Source organism: Aspergillus niger (assembly GCF_000002855.4).
Source record: "Aspergillus niger supercontig An15".
NCBI lineage: Eukaryota > Fungi > Ascomycota > Eurotiomycetes > Eurotiales > Aspergillaceae > Aspergillus > Aspergillus niger.
The window spans coordinates 1,026,388-1,040,945 of record NT_166530.1 but is presented as its reverse complement, the minus strand read 5'-3'; the positions used below and the strand labels follow the sequence as shown (position 1 = coordinate 1,040,945).

At 49.5% G+C, this 14,558-nt stretch overlaps 8 protein-coding genes across 8 annotated transcripts; 4 read left to right on the top strand and 4 right to left on the bottom strand.

Moving 5' to 3' along the window:
* Positions 1–121: 121 nt before the first annotated feature.
* An15g04410 (uncharacterized protein) lies at positions 122–2,243 on the bottom strand (the record flags this gene model as incomplete). The annotated part of the gene is made up of 5 exons (XM_059744653.1): positions 122–1,006; positions 1,059–1,135; positions 1,172–1,938; positions 1,991–2,085; positions 2,217–2,243. 5 exons carry the CDS (start codon positions 2,241–2,243, stop codon positions 122–124), a joined length of 1,851 nt encoding a protein of 616 aa, XP_059606517.1.
* Positions 2,244–2,604: 361 nt separating this feature from the next.
* On the top strand, positions 2,605–3,724 carry An15g04400 (uncharacterized protein; the record flags this gene model as incomplete). The annotated part of the gene is made up of 3 exons (XM_059744652.1): positions 2,605–2,646; positions 2,707–2,801; positions 2,905–3,724. 3 exons carry the CDS (start codon positions 2,605–2,607, stop codon positions 3,722–3,724), a joined length of 957 nt encoding a protein of 318 aa, XP_059606516.1.
* A 790-nt stretch (positions 3,725–4,514) lies between these two features.
* Positions 4,515–5,563, bottom strand: An15g04390 (uncharacterized protein; the record flags this gene model as incomplete). The annotated part of the gene is made up of 4 exons (XM_059744651.1): positions 4,515–4,753; positions 4,819–5,213; positions 5,286–5,439; positions 5,494–5,563. The coding sequence occupies 4 exons, from the start codon at positions 5,561–5,563 to the stop codon at positions 4,515–4,517; spliced, it is 858 nt and encodes a 285-aa protein (XP_059606515.1).
* Positions 5,564–5,845: 282 nt separating this feature from the next.
* Positions 5,846–7,691, top strand: An15g04380 (uncharacterized protein; the record flags this gene model as incomplete). The annotated part of the gene is made up of 5 exons (XM_001396936.1): positions 5,846–6,227; positions 6,277–6,577; positions 6,629–6,849; positions 6,898–7,245; positions 7,303–7,691. The coding sequence occupies 5 exons, from the start codon at positions 5,846–5,848 to the stop codon at positions 7,689–7,691; spliced, it is 1,641 nt and encodes a 546-aa protein (XP_001396973.1).
* A 284-nt stretch (positions 7,692–7,975) lies between these two features.
* On the bottom strand, positions 7,976–9,381 carry An15g04370 (uncharacterized protein; the record flags this gene model as incomplete). The annotated part of the gene is made up of 3 exons (XM_059744650.1): positions 7,976–8,921; positions 8,982–9,089; positions 9,203–9,381. 3 exons carry the CDS (start codon positions 9,379–9,381, stop codon positions 7,976–7,978), a joined length of 1,233 nt encoding a protein of 410 aa, XP_059606514.1.
* Positions 9,382–9,850: 469 nt separating this feature from the next.
* An15g04360 (uncharacterized protein) lies at positions 9,851–10,708 on the top strand (the record flags this gene model as incomplete). Its single annotated transcript, XM_001396934.1, has 3 exons — positions 9,851–9,890; positions 9,951–10,512; positions 10,570–10,708. 3 exons carry the CDS (start codon positions 9,851–9,853, stop codon positions 10,706–10,708), a joined length of 741 nt encoding a protein of 246 aa, XP_001396971.1.
* Positions 10,709–10,769: 61 nt separating this feature from the next.
* On the bottom strand, positions 10,770–12,389 carry An15g04350 (uncharacterized protein; the record flags this gene model as incomplete). The annotated part of the gene is made up of 5 exons (XM_001396933.3): positions 10,770–10,800; positions 10,845–11,106; positions 11,164–11,740; positions 11,810–12,099; positions 12,158–12,389. The coding sequence occupies 5 exons, from the start codon at positions 12,387–12,389 to the stop codon at positions 10,770–10,772; spliced, it is 1,392 nt and encodes a 463-aa protein (XP_001396970.3).
* Positions 12,390–12,912: 523 nt separating this feature from the next.
* Positions 12,913–14,558, top strand: An15g04340 (uncharacterized protein; the record flags this gene model as incomplete). The annotated part of the gene is made up of 9 exons (XM_001396932.3): positions 12,913–13,024; positions 13,074–13,137; positions 13,182–13,236; positions 13,284–13,345; positions 13,394–13,491; positions 13,546–13,915; positions 13,965–14,105; positions 14,166–14,251; positions 14,308–14,558. Coding segments are annotated over 9 exons (1,239 nt in total), but the record flags the coding sequence as incomplete, so codon positions are not given.

The following is a 14,558-nucleotide window of genomic DNA, read 5'->3' as shown; positions in this document are numbered from 1 at the left end:
ACGCTCATGAGTATGGGTATTGGCGTGGATCAGAGATAGTTTGTTATAGTAATGATAATTCTCAGCGAAAGAGAAAAGCGATACAAGAGAATGGCCATTGTAGTACAGATCATGACCTCGGTTAAAGCGTATATCCCTCGATGGAGATTGCGTCAGCAGGCATGATGCACCATTCAGGATTCCACGAGAAAAGTTCGAGGCTGTCATCCACCAGGCTATTTAACCATGGATCACTCTCAATCATGTCAGACATTATCTCCCCACGGTTGGCTCGGGTCCATGACAATGGCCCATCCGTGAAAAGTAAATCAAGTATCTCTGCCGTGATCACACTCTCATCAATCATAGTCAGCAACAGCGTATCGGGATTGTTAAAAGCGGTCCTGACAGTATCAACGAGCGGCCTTAACCGATCAGCACATACGGCTGCTTCACCCCAACGTTCACCGATGTTGGTGAGAAGCTGAAGACATCGAGGAATCGAGATCTGCAACATCTCATGAGCCCTAACTTGTAGCGGTTCATAATTCCGTGCTGACCAGCATGCCTCCAGCGAGATGACGGCAGTTTCGAAGAGAATATGTACCCCATGCCAAGGATAGAACAGCCTCCGACGTCGCTCCTGAGCGAGGTAGTCCTGTATCAAAACGGATGATGCGTTTAACACAGCTTTCCAGTTGTCTGGACCTCTCAATCTTAGACGCGGCGTTGGCCGGTGGATGCGTGCCATGAGGTGGTGAAACTGCACATGTTTGAATTCAAGCATATCATACTTTGTGTACGACTGTGCCGTCTCGTACCACTGTTCCAATCTCTGGGTGATGCTTTCAATCCATTCCTCTATAGTGTTATTGCCGAACTTGGTCAAGTCTTCTTCCAGATGAAGCACTCTATGAACTTCTGTCTCTAGTGCACGGTACCGACATATATGGTAAGCGACATACTTCTTGCACGGCCTACCGGTGGAGTGTTCCGTATGGAGATTTGTCTCTTCTCCTGTGGGAAACTGGAATTTCTTGAGTTTCTCAAAGAGCCAGAGGGTCGTCTGGGAAACCTACCTTTACCGTGATTGCCTCTTCCGGAAATGATAAGGGTAGGCGGAGGTTCGTACATAATGACCTCTCCATACCGTACGCTACCCAAAATAGTACGCTTCGCTGATAAGGCTCACCATGAACCAGTTGATTGCACTCCAGATAGAGTCCAAGATTGAGGACAATCCGGACCGCGTTAGAAATGCAAGTCCAATTGTCTACCCTCTCTGGGCACATATGCGCATAGTGAGCTAGGAGCAAAGAAATTTGTAGTGCCTGAATCTCGCTATGGTCTGTCATGGCCTGTAGGTGTTTTACGGCGGCGTTATAGAAAGACTCCGAAGCCACTCGAGCTTGGTAATCGGCCTTCCAGGTCAATGTCATCGCAGAGATTGCAAGTGCGATAAGCAATACAAAATATTCGAAATGCCCCAGGCCAGCATCAGTGGGTACATGGTGGATCGGGAGAGCATTTGGGTCCTTCAGGTCCTGATGCTGGATCCTGTCCAGTATTTCATTTACCGCGTTTTCTGACACGCAGGGGTACTGAGGCAAGTGGATGTCGACATAATTCCGAATCATACGATTGATTGCAGAAAATGGAACACTACGTAAATTAATGGGCGCGCCGGGATTGTGTCGATTATTCTGTAAGCTGGGATGTCTCTCAGGAGTGGATTGTCCCCGTTCCCGGGCTATTGCCAATGGGGGACAGGAGGGCCGGAAGAACAATGAAGATGAGGCTTTGGAGTCGAGAAACGAGTTCTGAAAGGGAATGCCAATGGATATGGTGGCCTGTGCCACGGCCGTAGTGATGAGATACGGAACGTTGGTGGAAGCGGCGTTGAACGAAAGCAGTCGTGCTTCGAGCTCTTCCACCTGAGCTTCGAGTGACTTGACGAAGCTTGGAACACAATGTCAGTCCCCAGTGACTATAGACGAGATGTGATATATACCTTCTGGGGACTGCCTCCTTGGAGCTAGGATCAAAGCCCAAGCAAGGCAAATTTGCCAGTTTGCATGGAGTACATGCTGGGAAGATGAAGTCACACTATTGGTGCATGGCCGCGTTAGAGAGGGAGTATGGATGTAGCACGGACGTTACAGCAACAGAAGAAATAATTGGAAGAAGGTATTGTGGGATCGAACCTTCGTTTTGCGCTTCCGGCAGCGGGAACATACTTTAGTTGAGCGTCTCGATCGTGGCATTGTTGGCGGCCAACATGCATGAGACAATATAAAGTCAAGAGAGACTGCGAGATAAACAGATCACTGCTGTGTATTAATATCTACTTAGTAATAGAGACAGATTTCCCCGCATCACCTGATAAGGAAGAGAATCAACCAATTGCATCAAAACAAGCCACATCTACCTTACCCCTCCAGGCTTAGCGTACTGTCACAGCACCCCGTGATGATGCTAGACCAGAATTGGATCGGTCGTCTCATGCCCACTTCGACTCTCTCCCAAACAAAATAGCAGTTGGATCGAGTTGTTTGTGCTCTGAAACACACTAGACCACAATAAAGCAAAACAGGCTGTTCACTTCGACTGTGTGATAAGTCAGAGATGCTGCCGACGTGTACCCGTTGCAGAAGCCGGAGGATCAAGGTACCTACCTTCCCTTATCGCAATTATCATCAAATAGTAGACTAAGGCACGTTCCTGCAGTGCGACTCCTTGCTTCCAGCGTGCGCCAACTGCTCTAAGCATGATGTTGAATGTACCTTTCGAGATGAAGCTTTGCAAGCAGATGTTACCCGAGGGTCAGCAGGACGGCGTCCCACACTCAATCATCCATAGGCTCATCAATTCACAGCTATCTCAAGACATTGCAGGATAGAATCGAGAAGCTGAACTCTGAGCTAGCGTTGAACTCTCAAATCTCTTCAAGGTGAAAGGACGTCGTTGCCAGTATTATCTGCCCGAAGCTAATCTGACTATGGAGGGCGGAAGTGGCCTTACAGAGAGGTCTCCTGATGGCATGTCAACACGGCCTTCCTTGGTCTCTTCCTTCATCCTTATGCCTAAATCTGGTAGAGATATGTACCTAGATCTTTCACTCTCATCACGTCTTGTCGAGGTCACACTCGAGGTACTTTCACAACATCACAAAACAAATGACTGGAGGACTATTGATAAAGAAAGTGACCCGTTACCAGATATCCCGCACCTTGACAGGTCCATGCTTACACCTGGCGTGGTGCGCGGGCTTCTGAAAGACTACCATCGCTTCGTTCGACCAAAATATGATATCGTGGAGCTTGATATTCTGAGCCATGACGGCATCCACCTACGGAAGCTCCCGGAAATGCGAAGGTTTCAAATACTGATGGCCTGTTCTATTTCCGCCGCCCAAAAAACGTACAAATCTCCAAATTGGAAGCCGTTCGCCCATACGTGTCGTGAGTGGGCTAATGACTTCATCGCCCCAATCATTTGTGCTGCGGACGCAGATTCTATGAAAGTTATCCTACTACTTCTCGTATATGAACTGGCCGATCCAACTCGCGGCATCATCTGGGAACTCCTCGATGTTGCGCGAAGAACATGCTTGCAGCTAGGCTGGAACCGAACCGCGTCGAACTCCAACGACTTCACTAGTAATGAGGAATCGGTTTCAGCTGATCCTGTGAGAACCCATCTCATGTGCGTACTTAGGGAGATTGAAGGGTGGGCACAGCACTGAATTCATTAGTCCTTCTTGGCTCATCTTTTGTAGGTCACTACGAACGGTATCCAATCGGCCAATCTTGTTGATCGAAGATATGTCATATTGCGCACCGGAAAAGGATATATCTTCTATCTTATACAACAAACTATTCCACGCAACCTACGGTACTAGTCGAATTGGTGATGCCGAAAGCTGCCCTTTTGTTGGTGAAGTCTCAGGGCTGCTTGATAGGGCCGATGTTATTGCAGATGCTAGCCCAGCATCCCAGGAAATCTGGCTTGTCCTCCTAGCAACTTGTGTCAGGCATAAGCAGTGCGTGGCCTGCTATCAAGAACCGGACGACCAGCAGGGAAAGGGGATGAGAACATTAAGACGTAAGATTGTCAGGGCAGCGGCAGAACTCTTATCAAATACACACAGAGCAACCTTCATTGAGGAAGAGTTTGTATCACCGATTATAGCGTGCTCAAGGGCCCTTATATCTGGATGCTCACTAGCGACAGCTATAGTGAAGAGGTGGACATCCTTTCAGTCGCACTTCAGAGACTTGATTCTATGCAGCGAAATCCTAACCTTCTTCTCTTCTCATTGGAAGGGTGGCCAATCTTACCTTCATGCCTGGCAAACTATTATGGACCTTTTGCATAGCCATATGGAACATAGAAGTTGAATCAGGATAGTCAATTTGGCAAGCACGGTGTCATGCAAGTCATTGAGGCTTAAAACTATAGGAGAGAAAAATCTCATCTATGCTGAAAATTTCCGCAAAAAGGAGTTGAAATGCGGGTACTAGCAATTTCTCTGATCAACCGGAATGACACGTTGCTCCTCGAAGAATAAGAAGCCGGCCGCCTTCAACCCTGACAACCTTGCCGTCCATAAAAGCGCCCGCCTTGCTGATCAACCACAGCATGGTCCCTACCATGTCATCCTCGTTCCCTGCTCGGCCCGCTGGAGCTTCTGCCGCTAGGTGGAGATTTGAATTGGCATCTGTCGTGGTCATTCCGGAAGGCACAATGCCTGGTGAAATCCCGTTGACGCGAACTGTAAATGAAACTAGATGAGTGTCGCAGAAAAAATGATGGGTGGAGCTACGAGCTACAACATACTGTAGTAGTCTGCGAACTCAGCGGCCATGATCCGTACAAGGTGATCAACCGCTGCTTTAGACGTCTGATAGCAGGGCACAAATTGATGATTATGCACACTAGCTGGGCTGCTTAACATTAGCACGCAGCCTCGACCATCGCCTTTCGCGGCTGCTGTGCCCAGCAGGCGTACTAAACCCGCAGTCAGATAATATGGTGCGAGCACGTTCAAGCGAAAGGTTTGTTCCCAGCCTTGATAGGGGGCAGACATAGTCGCATCTTCAAGGTCACCCAGACTGCCACCAGGCTTATAAGTAACCTCGTTCATATAGCGTACTGCGGCGCAATGTATGAGAGCATCAAGTGAACCGCGTATTGATTTAATTGCGGCGACGACCGCTGTGACACCTGCTTCGCTGGAAAGGTCGCCATGTATTCTAGAATTGACTCAGAATAATGTAATGACCGGATATGCGTGGGGAACAGACGTAACTACAGAGGTCGGAGATAAGTCCCCAGATTGGCTGAGTTCTTGAAGCTCTGTCTTGGTCTCCTCCAGAGAACGCTCATTGACATCGATGAGAATGGTGTTGGCCCCATTCACTGTACAACCTCGTGCTAACATACGACCTATACCGCTACCTGATAGCAAGATGTCAATATTAAGCCAGTTGTTTTCCTTGGATGGTACTTCACCTGCACCGGTAATGGCGACCCAACGGTCTTTAACCTCGAAGAGCGCTTCCAGACGCAAGTTGCTTGCCATGACAATATTAAAGACTCAATATGAATGTTAGAACTCCAGTCGATGTATGGCAAATATGGTTGTCCTTATTTCAGAGGGGGATGGAAATTACGGAAGATGAGTTGAAAACCGCTCGCTATTCTCCGAGCTTTCCGCCCATTTCGACGCCTTCCTCCGACGCGCATATCGGAGTCAAAGAGTTGCTTCTCACATCTACAATGGCCAGATAGACCATGACATTGTCTAACATCTCAAAGCCATCACCATTGTCAATCATTTGGCATACCAGCAATTCCGTTCACTATGGTTGCTCTACTTGACTATTATTGGCCTTTTAACCTCGTCATTGTAAGCGTCGTGGCTGCAGGAGTGCTTACAATTGCGATTCTATCATATCTACGCTACCTCTATGTTGATTTCCCCAGTATTCAAGGTATTCCAGAAATCCCTGGAGGCGAGATCCTGGCAGGCCATCTGTACCAGCTGGGAAACGACCATGCTACCACCGCAGAACGCTGGTCACTGAAGTTTGGCTGGCCCGTCTTTCAGATCCGAATGGGACACCGACGAGCGGTGGTGATAAATTCGTTCAATGCCGCCCGGGACTGGATGATCAAAAACCAGTCCGCGACTTTGGACCGCCCATCGTTCTACACCTTCCATAAGGTAGTCTCTGCAACCTCGGGTATGTAAAATGGGTTAATGCATCCTTTCAATCCTAATGATATGCATAGCTGCCACGATCGGAACAAGCCCTTGGAATGAGCGGACGAAAAAGCAGCGACGAGTTGTCGGCTCCCTGACTACCGGCCCGGCTATCCAGAAGTTACGACCCATGTTAGATCTAGAGACGTTTTCGATGGTATCAGGAATCTATAATGACAGTGAGAACGGGCGCATTGGTATTGTTCCGCATATCTACCAGAAGCGCCTTGCGCTGAATATTATGATGATGTTCTGCTACGGGACACGATTCGAATCTATTACCGATCCTCTGCTGCTCCAGATTCTTGAAGACGCTAGCACTATTGCAAGGTGAAGTATTCGAGCTTTGCGAGCCCAGCACTGTCCTTCTAACTTGACTAGTTTCCGTTCTACCAACTCGAACCCACAAGACTTCATTCCTTACTTAAGATATTGGAGGAAGGAAGGAAGAACTGCCACAGCTCTGGAGGTCCGTGAACGTCGGGATAAATGGTTGGCCACAATGTTGGATGGCGCTCGCGAAAGTATCCGCCTGCGAACTGGAGATAGGAAATGTGTGGCCAAACTGTTGTTGACAGATGAGCAAGAAGGCCTGACAAAACGTAAGTACCTTTCTGTCTGAATATATAAGTTTCGGCTAATTATGGTAGTCGATGTCAAGACAATACTCGGCGGCCTCATGTCGGGAGGCTTCGAGACCGTGTTCTCGACCGCTATTATTGCAATCGGTGTCTTATCAACCCCACAGGGGCAGTATATACAAGAGAGGGCCTACGCAGATATCTTGAATGTCTACAAGTCCTCAGAAGATGCATTCGAACTTTGTGTATCTGAAGAGAAGTGTGCTTATGTCTCTTCTATTGTCAAGGAGACGCTGAGGTTTTACCCGCCACTCAAACTTCTTCCGGCGCGGCAATCCTTTAAAGAATTCATGTACCAGGAAGCTGTGATTCCAGAAGGTGTTCTCATCTACTTGAACGCGCAAGCTGCGAATCGTGGTATGGGTGTCCACCTTGTTTTGCTTTTGGGATATTCGACTAACCTATCAATCCCAGACCAGACAGTATATGGCCCGGATGCGGATGAATTTCGGCCAGATCGCTGGCTAAAGGCAGAGCATGATATTCCTCCGCCTTATCACTTTGCCTTCGGTGCAGGCTCCCGCATGTGTACCGCGGTAAAATTTTCAAACAGAGTCCTATATGCGACCATCCTTCGTCTCATTGTCTCATTCAGAATAGTGGAAGAGGAAGAATGTCCGCCGAATACCCACTATGTGCACTATAAGCGCGATCCGACGGCATCGAACGCCATCGCGTCGGATTTCAAGGTGCGGTTCATACCAAGGGACGAGAATGCATTGCAGCGGATGTTTGAGCGATCGCAAGAGCTGTGTGCAGCTACTATAGCGGAGACCGCTGGGACGGTTATGGGCATCCCATGAGCATAACAAGAAGCACGTTGTATCTAGAAACTACGAGAACAATTAGCAAGAGCAACCAGGCATTCGAATGACCATCTTTCTTCAGGGGCTCAGCCACTCAATTATAGAGGTCTTAAACCTGATCAAGTGGCGGAAACGTTGCCTCCAATGCGAGTTATGGAGTATTGGGTTGGGAATTAGGTCATCAATAATTCGGCATCTTTTGAATCACAGCTACATCGAGGACCCTGGGCTGATTATTACTCAGAATATCTCTACTCCCGATAACATAGACCCAGACAATACTAGAACATGCCCTTGGGTAAGCCGTCAATCTTCCACACTCTTCCATCTTTCATGACAAAGTCAACCTTCCTCAAAGCCCCCGGATCTTCCTCTGGATTGCCACACAAAGCAATGATATCCGCTTGAGTTCCCTCCTCGAACCATCCAAACCGTCTACCACACAGATCTCCTCCGCAAGCCTCCCAGCCACCGACAGTACAAGCCTCTAGAACCTCACTCAGTGGGATACCCGCTTGGATCATGAGCTCCAGCTCTCGAACATTCTCACCATGAGGATAGGTGCCAGTATCCCCACCACAAGCCAGCCTTACTCCCATCTCATGCGCCCTCTTGACCCCACTCAAGATCTGATCAAACCGTCTTGCGTGCAATCTCTCCGCTATAGCCAGCGTCGGCACCAGAATCACACCCTTCTTCACCATCTGCTCAAACATTTCATCTGTAGTATGATACGCATGCTCAATGGTGGACACTCCTGCCTCAATGGCAGCCATCGCACCCTCAAGCGTCGCACAGTGCGCTGAAACCGGACATCTAGCCAATTTCGCCTCTGCCACGATCGTCTGCATCTCTTCCTTCGAAAATACCATGTAATCCGGATTCGGTTCTTTAGGAGGATGTAGGACACCCGCAATATACGGCTGTTGTTGCGCAGGGGGATATCGCATGATTCTCCTTCGGTAATCGGCGAAGAACTTGATGATGTCTGCACCAGCAGCTATGCGGCGACGAACGGCCTGGCGACATGCTTCTACACCGTCGACTGCGTCGGCACTGGAGGGGAGGCAGTGACCCCCTGCGCTGTTTTCTGTCCGACATTCGAAGGATCCGGTGCTGGCGAGGACTTTGGTGGCTACAAACAGGCGGGGGCCGGGAGTGAGGCCTCGAGCGATGGTGTCGCGGATGTTGGCGTCGAAATCTTGCATTCCTTCGGAGCCGAGGTCTCTGTATGGGATGAGCTACTGTACCCTCTCCACTCAGGTGGGAGGAAGGCTACATTCATACCTATAGGTCGTGTACCCAGCTAGCAATGCTATGCGGCAGTGGTTAACTGCTCGGACCATGCGTTCTCCTATGCTCTCATCGCGCTTTTGCTGGAGTGCTCCTGCCTCGCTGATTTGCTCAGTTGCGATTATGGAACTTATTCAGATACTTTTGGGTGAACTTACTCGTACGAATGGAGGAAGATGTGCGTATGCGCGTCAACCAGTCCAGGCAACACATACTTTCCACTGAGATCTATATCGCCAGGCTGTAGGATCTCGGATAATGGTGTCTCCGCATCGCGTTCAAAGACACGCACAATGAGGCCACTGACAGGATCGACCGTGACAGAGACATTGGGACGGAATATCTTGAGCTTGGGATCGAACAAGGACGACGTATGAATGGTGAATTGCGACATAGTGAAGTTCACTGCTCCATGGGTTCCGATCTACCATCCAAAATCGATCAATTGTAGGAAGCACATGAGTCCAAGTTACTAAATGAGGGGTAATCGACATGAGGGGTATGCAATATCGCAGCACTGCGCAACCAGGATGGAGGCAGTCGCTGAATGCCGAGCTGACGTGGTCCCTCAAGCATCCCTGCAGCGGTGCTTGTTTATCGGCTATCTTCCGAAATCTGGGTGACCCCGCTCGAGAGATAGGGCTTCTCGGTGATAAGATAGCCCCCAGAGGGGTCGTATCCAGACCCGGCGATGGTCTCGGCTTAGCCCGTCTACTTCCTCATTTTAGCTGCGGTTCACCGATGACTCTTCATCGGTTGGAGCTCCTTTGCCCATGAGGGACCCAACTGAGATCATTTAACGAAGTCATTCGGATACATATCATAACATGTCAATGAGACAGATTTTACAGACTGCAACCAACATGACAACCACAAACAAGCACGTCGTCTTCGACGTCGTAGGTAAGCCAAGATACCATTAAGTCCCCAGTCAATTGTCGTTAACCGTCACCACCATCCTAGGAACCTGCGTCTCCTACGACGCCTTCTTTTCCGCCATCGACTCGCGTCTCGGCCCCAAGCTGCGCACCTACAACATCAACCCCCGCCTGTTCGGCTACGCGTGGATGGAAGCCGGCGAAAAAGAATACACCTACCTGAGTCTCTCAACCCACTACGTCAAATTCTTCGATGTTTTCCGCTCCATCTTCTACCGGACGCTCTGGCAAGCTGGGATTTTGAATCCACGAGAATTCGCCACCGATGAAGACCGCGAATATCTCCTTGCATCGTACCGCGGTTTGAAAGTCCGTCCGGGGCTAACAGAATGTTTCGGAAAGCTTAGAGATGAGGGGTTCACAGTTTGGGCTCTGACGTCGGGGGATACGTCCCGAGTGGCTGGATATCTTGCTGAAGGTGGAGTGAAATTTCCAGAGGAGAACTTTGTCTCCTGTGATACAATTGGGGTGGGTAAGCCGGCACCGGAGTCGTATCGATATTTGTTGGAGAAGTTTGAAGGAGAAGGGTCGTTGGCTTGGTTTGCGGCGGCGCATATGTGGGATGCGGCTGCGGCGAAGCGGTGCGGGTGAGTTGGTATATATGTTTGGGATGACTGGAAAATTTACTAATGTCAATTGTATAGATTCAAAGGGGCTTGGGTGTCTGTGTGGGAGAAGGAGACATGTTCAGATATCTTTGGGGAGATGGATGTGGAGGCGGATAGTTTGCCTTTGCTGGCGGAGGGGATTATTGCAGCTACTGCTGCGATGGAGACTAACTAGGAGGCTTAAAATTTTCTGGTATGATATGAAGATGCGAATAATGTGCCAATTGCTTCTTTGCTTATCCACTCCCCCAAGCAATAACCTGGTCGCTATACACTAGATCACATCTTAATCAATTCCACACCCTACTCACAGCTTACTCGAGGGATGCTCCTTTTCCAACCCCTCCAGAATCTCATTCTTCGTACTCTCCAACCTCTCCTTCGTCACCCGGAACACCGACGGTACATCCGTATCCTCAAAGGCAGCACCCTCCCTCACCATCCTCGCAACCGCTTTTGCACAAAGCAGAATCAGCGGCATGCCGTGTCCCGAGAAACCCGCCAGAACAGTTTGATTCGGCTTCCCAGGCACCTCACCCACATACGGCATGAAGTCGGAACTATACCCCATAACTGGAAACAGTCAGCAAATGCACTCCCCAGACCATGTCAGGAATAGAGGAAACATACTCCCCGTCCACACCCGATCCGTATACGCCTCACTTCCCTCCCACCCAACAAAATGTCTCTGCATCAACCCATCGAAGTATGTCTTGGCAGGCTCAATCAGCTTCCCATCGTCCACAACGTCGTACCAATGCTTCTTCTCCGCCCAGAACCTCGTCTTGGCCCCACCCACAACAATACTCCCGTCTGGTCTCGGGATCAAATAATCGTACATTGACGGCCCATATCGGATGCTATACGTTTGGGGTAAGAATGGCGCTACCTTGCCCTCTGGTACGACGATACGGCTGCAGATTCCGCGCACCGGGACGATGTGGTTCTTGAATTGTGGTGCCAGGTGGGATGTGTATGCGTTTGTCGCGAGAAGGAGTTTCTTCGCTTTTATGTTCCCCCTTTCGGTGTGGACTGCCCAGCGACCATCGGGTAGAGGGCTCTCATCGATAGATGTAACGGGGGTCATGGTTTGGAGGTTCGCACCGCGGTTCACGACTCCTTGGAGGAGATGCATTACCATCTTGTAGGGCCAGATGTGGCCTGCTGTGAAGGTGAAGCAGTTCAGGGCGCCTTTGATGCCGGATACCTGGTTATATAACCATTTAGTGATGTGATAAAGACAAGAGGTGAGGGAAGGAGGGAGGGATAAACGCACCCGCTCGGCATCCTTGCGCGGTGTAAAATGCACATCTTTGAGATCAGCAACGCCTGATTTGACTAATTCCGTGTACGCATCCTCAATCTCTCGCGCTAGTTTCTCGTCCAGTGTTGCATCGCATGCGCGGGTTAAAACGAAGTCGCAGTCAATGTTCTCGGTCTCGACTAGCTCCTTCACGGCGTGGACTTGGGAGGCTTCAAACTTGGCTACTTCCACTGCGGCTTCTACGCCGTACTTCTTGATGTGTTTGGGAAGATTGAGGTAGACGTCTGGCTTGAGGTGTCCCCCTAGTTTGGATGTTGGTTAGTGATGAGATTGGGGGAAGAGGCGATGATATTCATTCACCATTGCGACCCGTAGCTCCGGAACATGCTTCGCGTGCCTCGAGGATCACTACCGATGGTGGTGAGGGGTTGTCCTTGTAGAGGAAGTGTGCTAGGGCTGCTCCTGCGAAGCCGGCGCCAATGATGAGAATGTCGCATTCAGTAGGAAGGTCTGGGGTACTGCGGTGGCGGTCGAGGGGATGGGGCTGGGTGCGCCAGAAGGGGGTGGTGGCTTTGGGGACGGGAGCGGACATGGTTGTTTGCCAATGGATGGATGAATGGGAAGAGAAAACGCGCGTTGTCTCGCGCGGGGTTGAAGGATTATGCTTTGGGGGCTTGTTGTATATACGGCAGTAGGGTTGGATGGGGGCGGACAGATGGCCGATCTCTACTCCACTTTCGGCTTATCGCGGTGGGGAAGCTTTGTTGCTCGGGCTTCGCCGATTATCTATGGAAGTCGAACGTCAGTATCACCGTCGATGGAATGGAGGGGCTTTATGGATAGGCAGTCTTTAGTATGCATTAGGAATGGGCCATTCTCGGCCTTGACCGTTGACTAGCATGCCGTTGCTGTATGTTTCCGAACCGGCGTATTGAATGGTTGCTATGAAAAGATTAAGAAAGGCATTGGTGTAGACTGACTTCCTTATCGGATACCAGTTGCTGTTATCTGTTATCAACACTTGGGGGATTGTGCCATATGAACACCGCATCTAGATATCACGTCGAATCTGAAATTTTCTGTTCACTTGGATGATATTCACAGAACAGACAGGCATGCCTACTTTGAATGAGGACGTACCAGAAATGGACCGAAAGTCAACGGACAAGAATGATGCTGCTCTGGAAGCGACCACCAACGTTGAAGTTGGGGAGATTCTAGCGTCAGGTAAGCAATCATCATTGCTGCATATGTGAACACCGTTGACGTGAAGCAGATTACACAGAGCAACAGTACAAGAAACTGACACGGAAGATCGACTATTACCTCATGCCCATGATGTATGTGCCTACCGCCTCTAGGAAAGCCTATTCTAACTTTCCAGGTTCTTCTTCTATGGGATACAGCAAACAGACAAGACTTCAACGAGTATTCAGGCAGTAAGTATCATAGACTAGGAGATAAATGCGTATGCTGACAATCCCAGTTATTTGGAATGGAGGATGAGTTGAAATTACATGGCCAACAGTATCAATGGCTGACCACAATGTAAGTGTAAACCACCCGGAACATGAATTGCATTGACTGTCCCTACAGTTTCTATCTCACATATCTCATCGGGGAATTTCCCTCTGTATATCTTCTGCAGAGGTTCAATGGTGGCCTTGTCCTCTCCATCTATATGACATGCTGGGGTAAGCTATGCTTTCTACGACTACCCTACGCGGAACTATAAATAACCTTTTCAGGGATATGCCTCATCTGTATCAGCGCCGTACAAAACTGGTCTCAATTGATGGCACTCCGCGCCCTTCAAGGGTTCTTTGAGAGCAATATATCCCCCGGCTTCCTCCTCATTACTGGTCTCTGGTACCGGACCGAAGAACACGCCAACCGCTCCCTCTTCTGGCAGTCATCCGAGGGCTTCTTCTCCATTGTCTGCAACCTGATCTTATACGCCATCGCGCGACATGTTGAAGCCCATGGCGGTATAGCAGCTTGGCGATGCATCTCCTTATTTCTGGGCTCTCTTACCCTGGCCGGCGCAGTAGCCGCCTTCTTCCTGCTCGGTTGCCCGCATGAAGTGCGGTGGTTGAATGATGATGAGAAACGCATGGCGTAAGTTATCATCCCATATTTATCGAAAGCAGACTACTCACTATCATAGAACCGCCCGCACACTGAAGAACCAGACAGGCCAGGATACTACAGGTAAACAGTGGTCCTGGCCACAAGTCTATGAAGCCTTTAAAGACCCTCAATTATACTTTTCATTTGCCAATTCTTTCCTTGCAAATATCCCCAACGGGTCAGTCTACACACAGTTCCTCTTTGACCTGATCAGTAATTAATCCGCAATTAAACACAGCGGCATCACGACTTTCAGCTCCCTCATGTACGAGACATTTGGCTTTAACGACTGGCAATCCATGCTCTACGGCTGTCCCCGGAACGGTACGATTTGTATCTTTGAATTGAGAAATTAGTGCTAAATCTCTCTGTCGCTCCAGCTATCTACGTAGTCGTCTTCCTCATCGTTGGCCTGTACACCCGCAAGTTCCAGAACCAGCGCATGTGGGTAATGATCGCCAGCTGCATCATTCCCTTTATCGGCCTCCTGGTGATGTCGCTCCTCCCAAACACACCCGAGTACAAGTGGATTAAGTGGGGGATGTACATCATGACAGTTGTCTTTTCTCTCGCTATTTTTCTAGGTTGGAGCTTGAGTACGTACTCCATTTTCCCTACCCGTATGTTATAC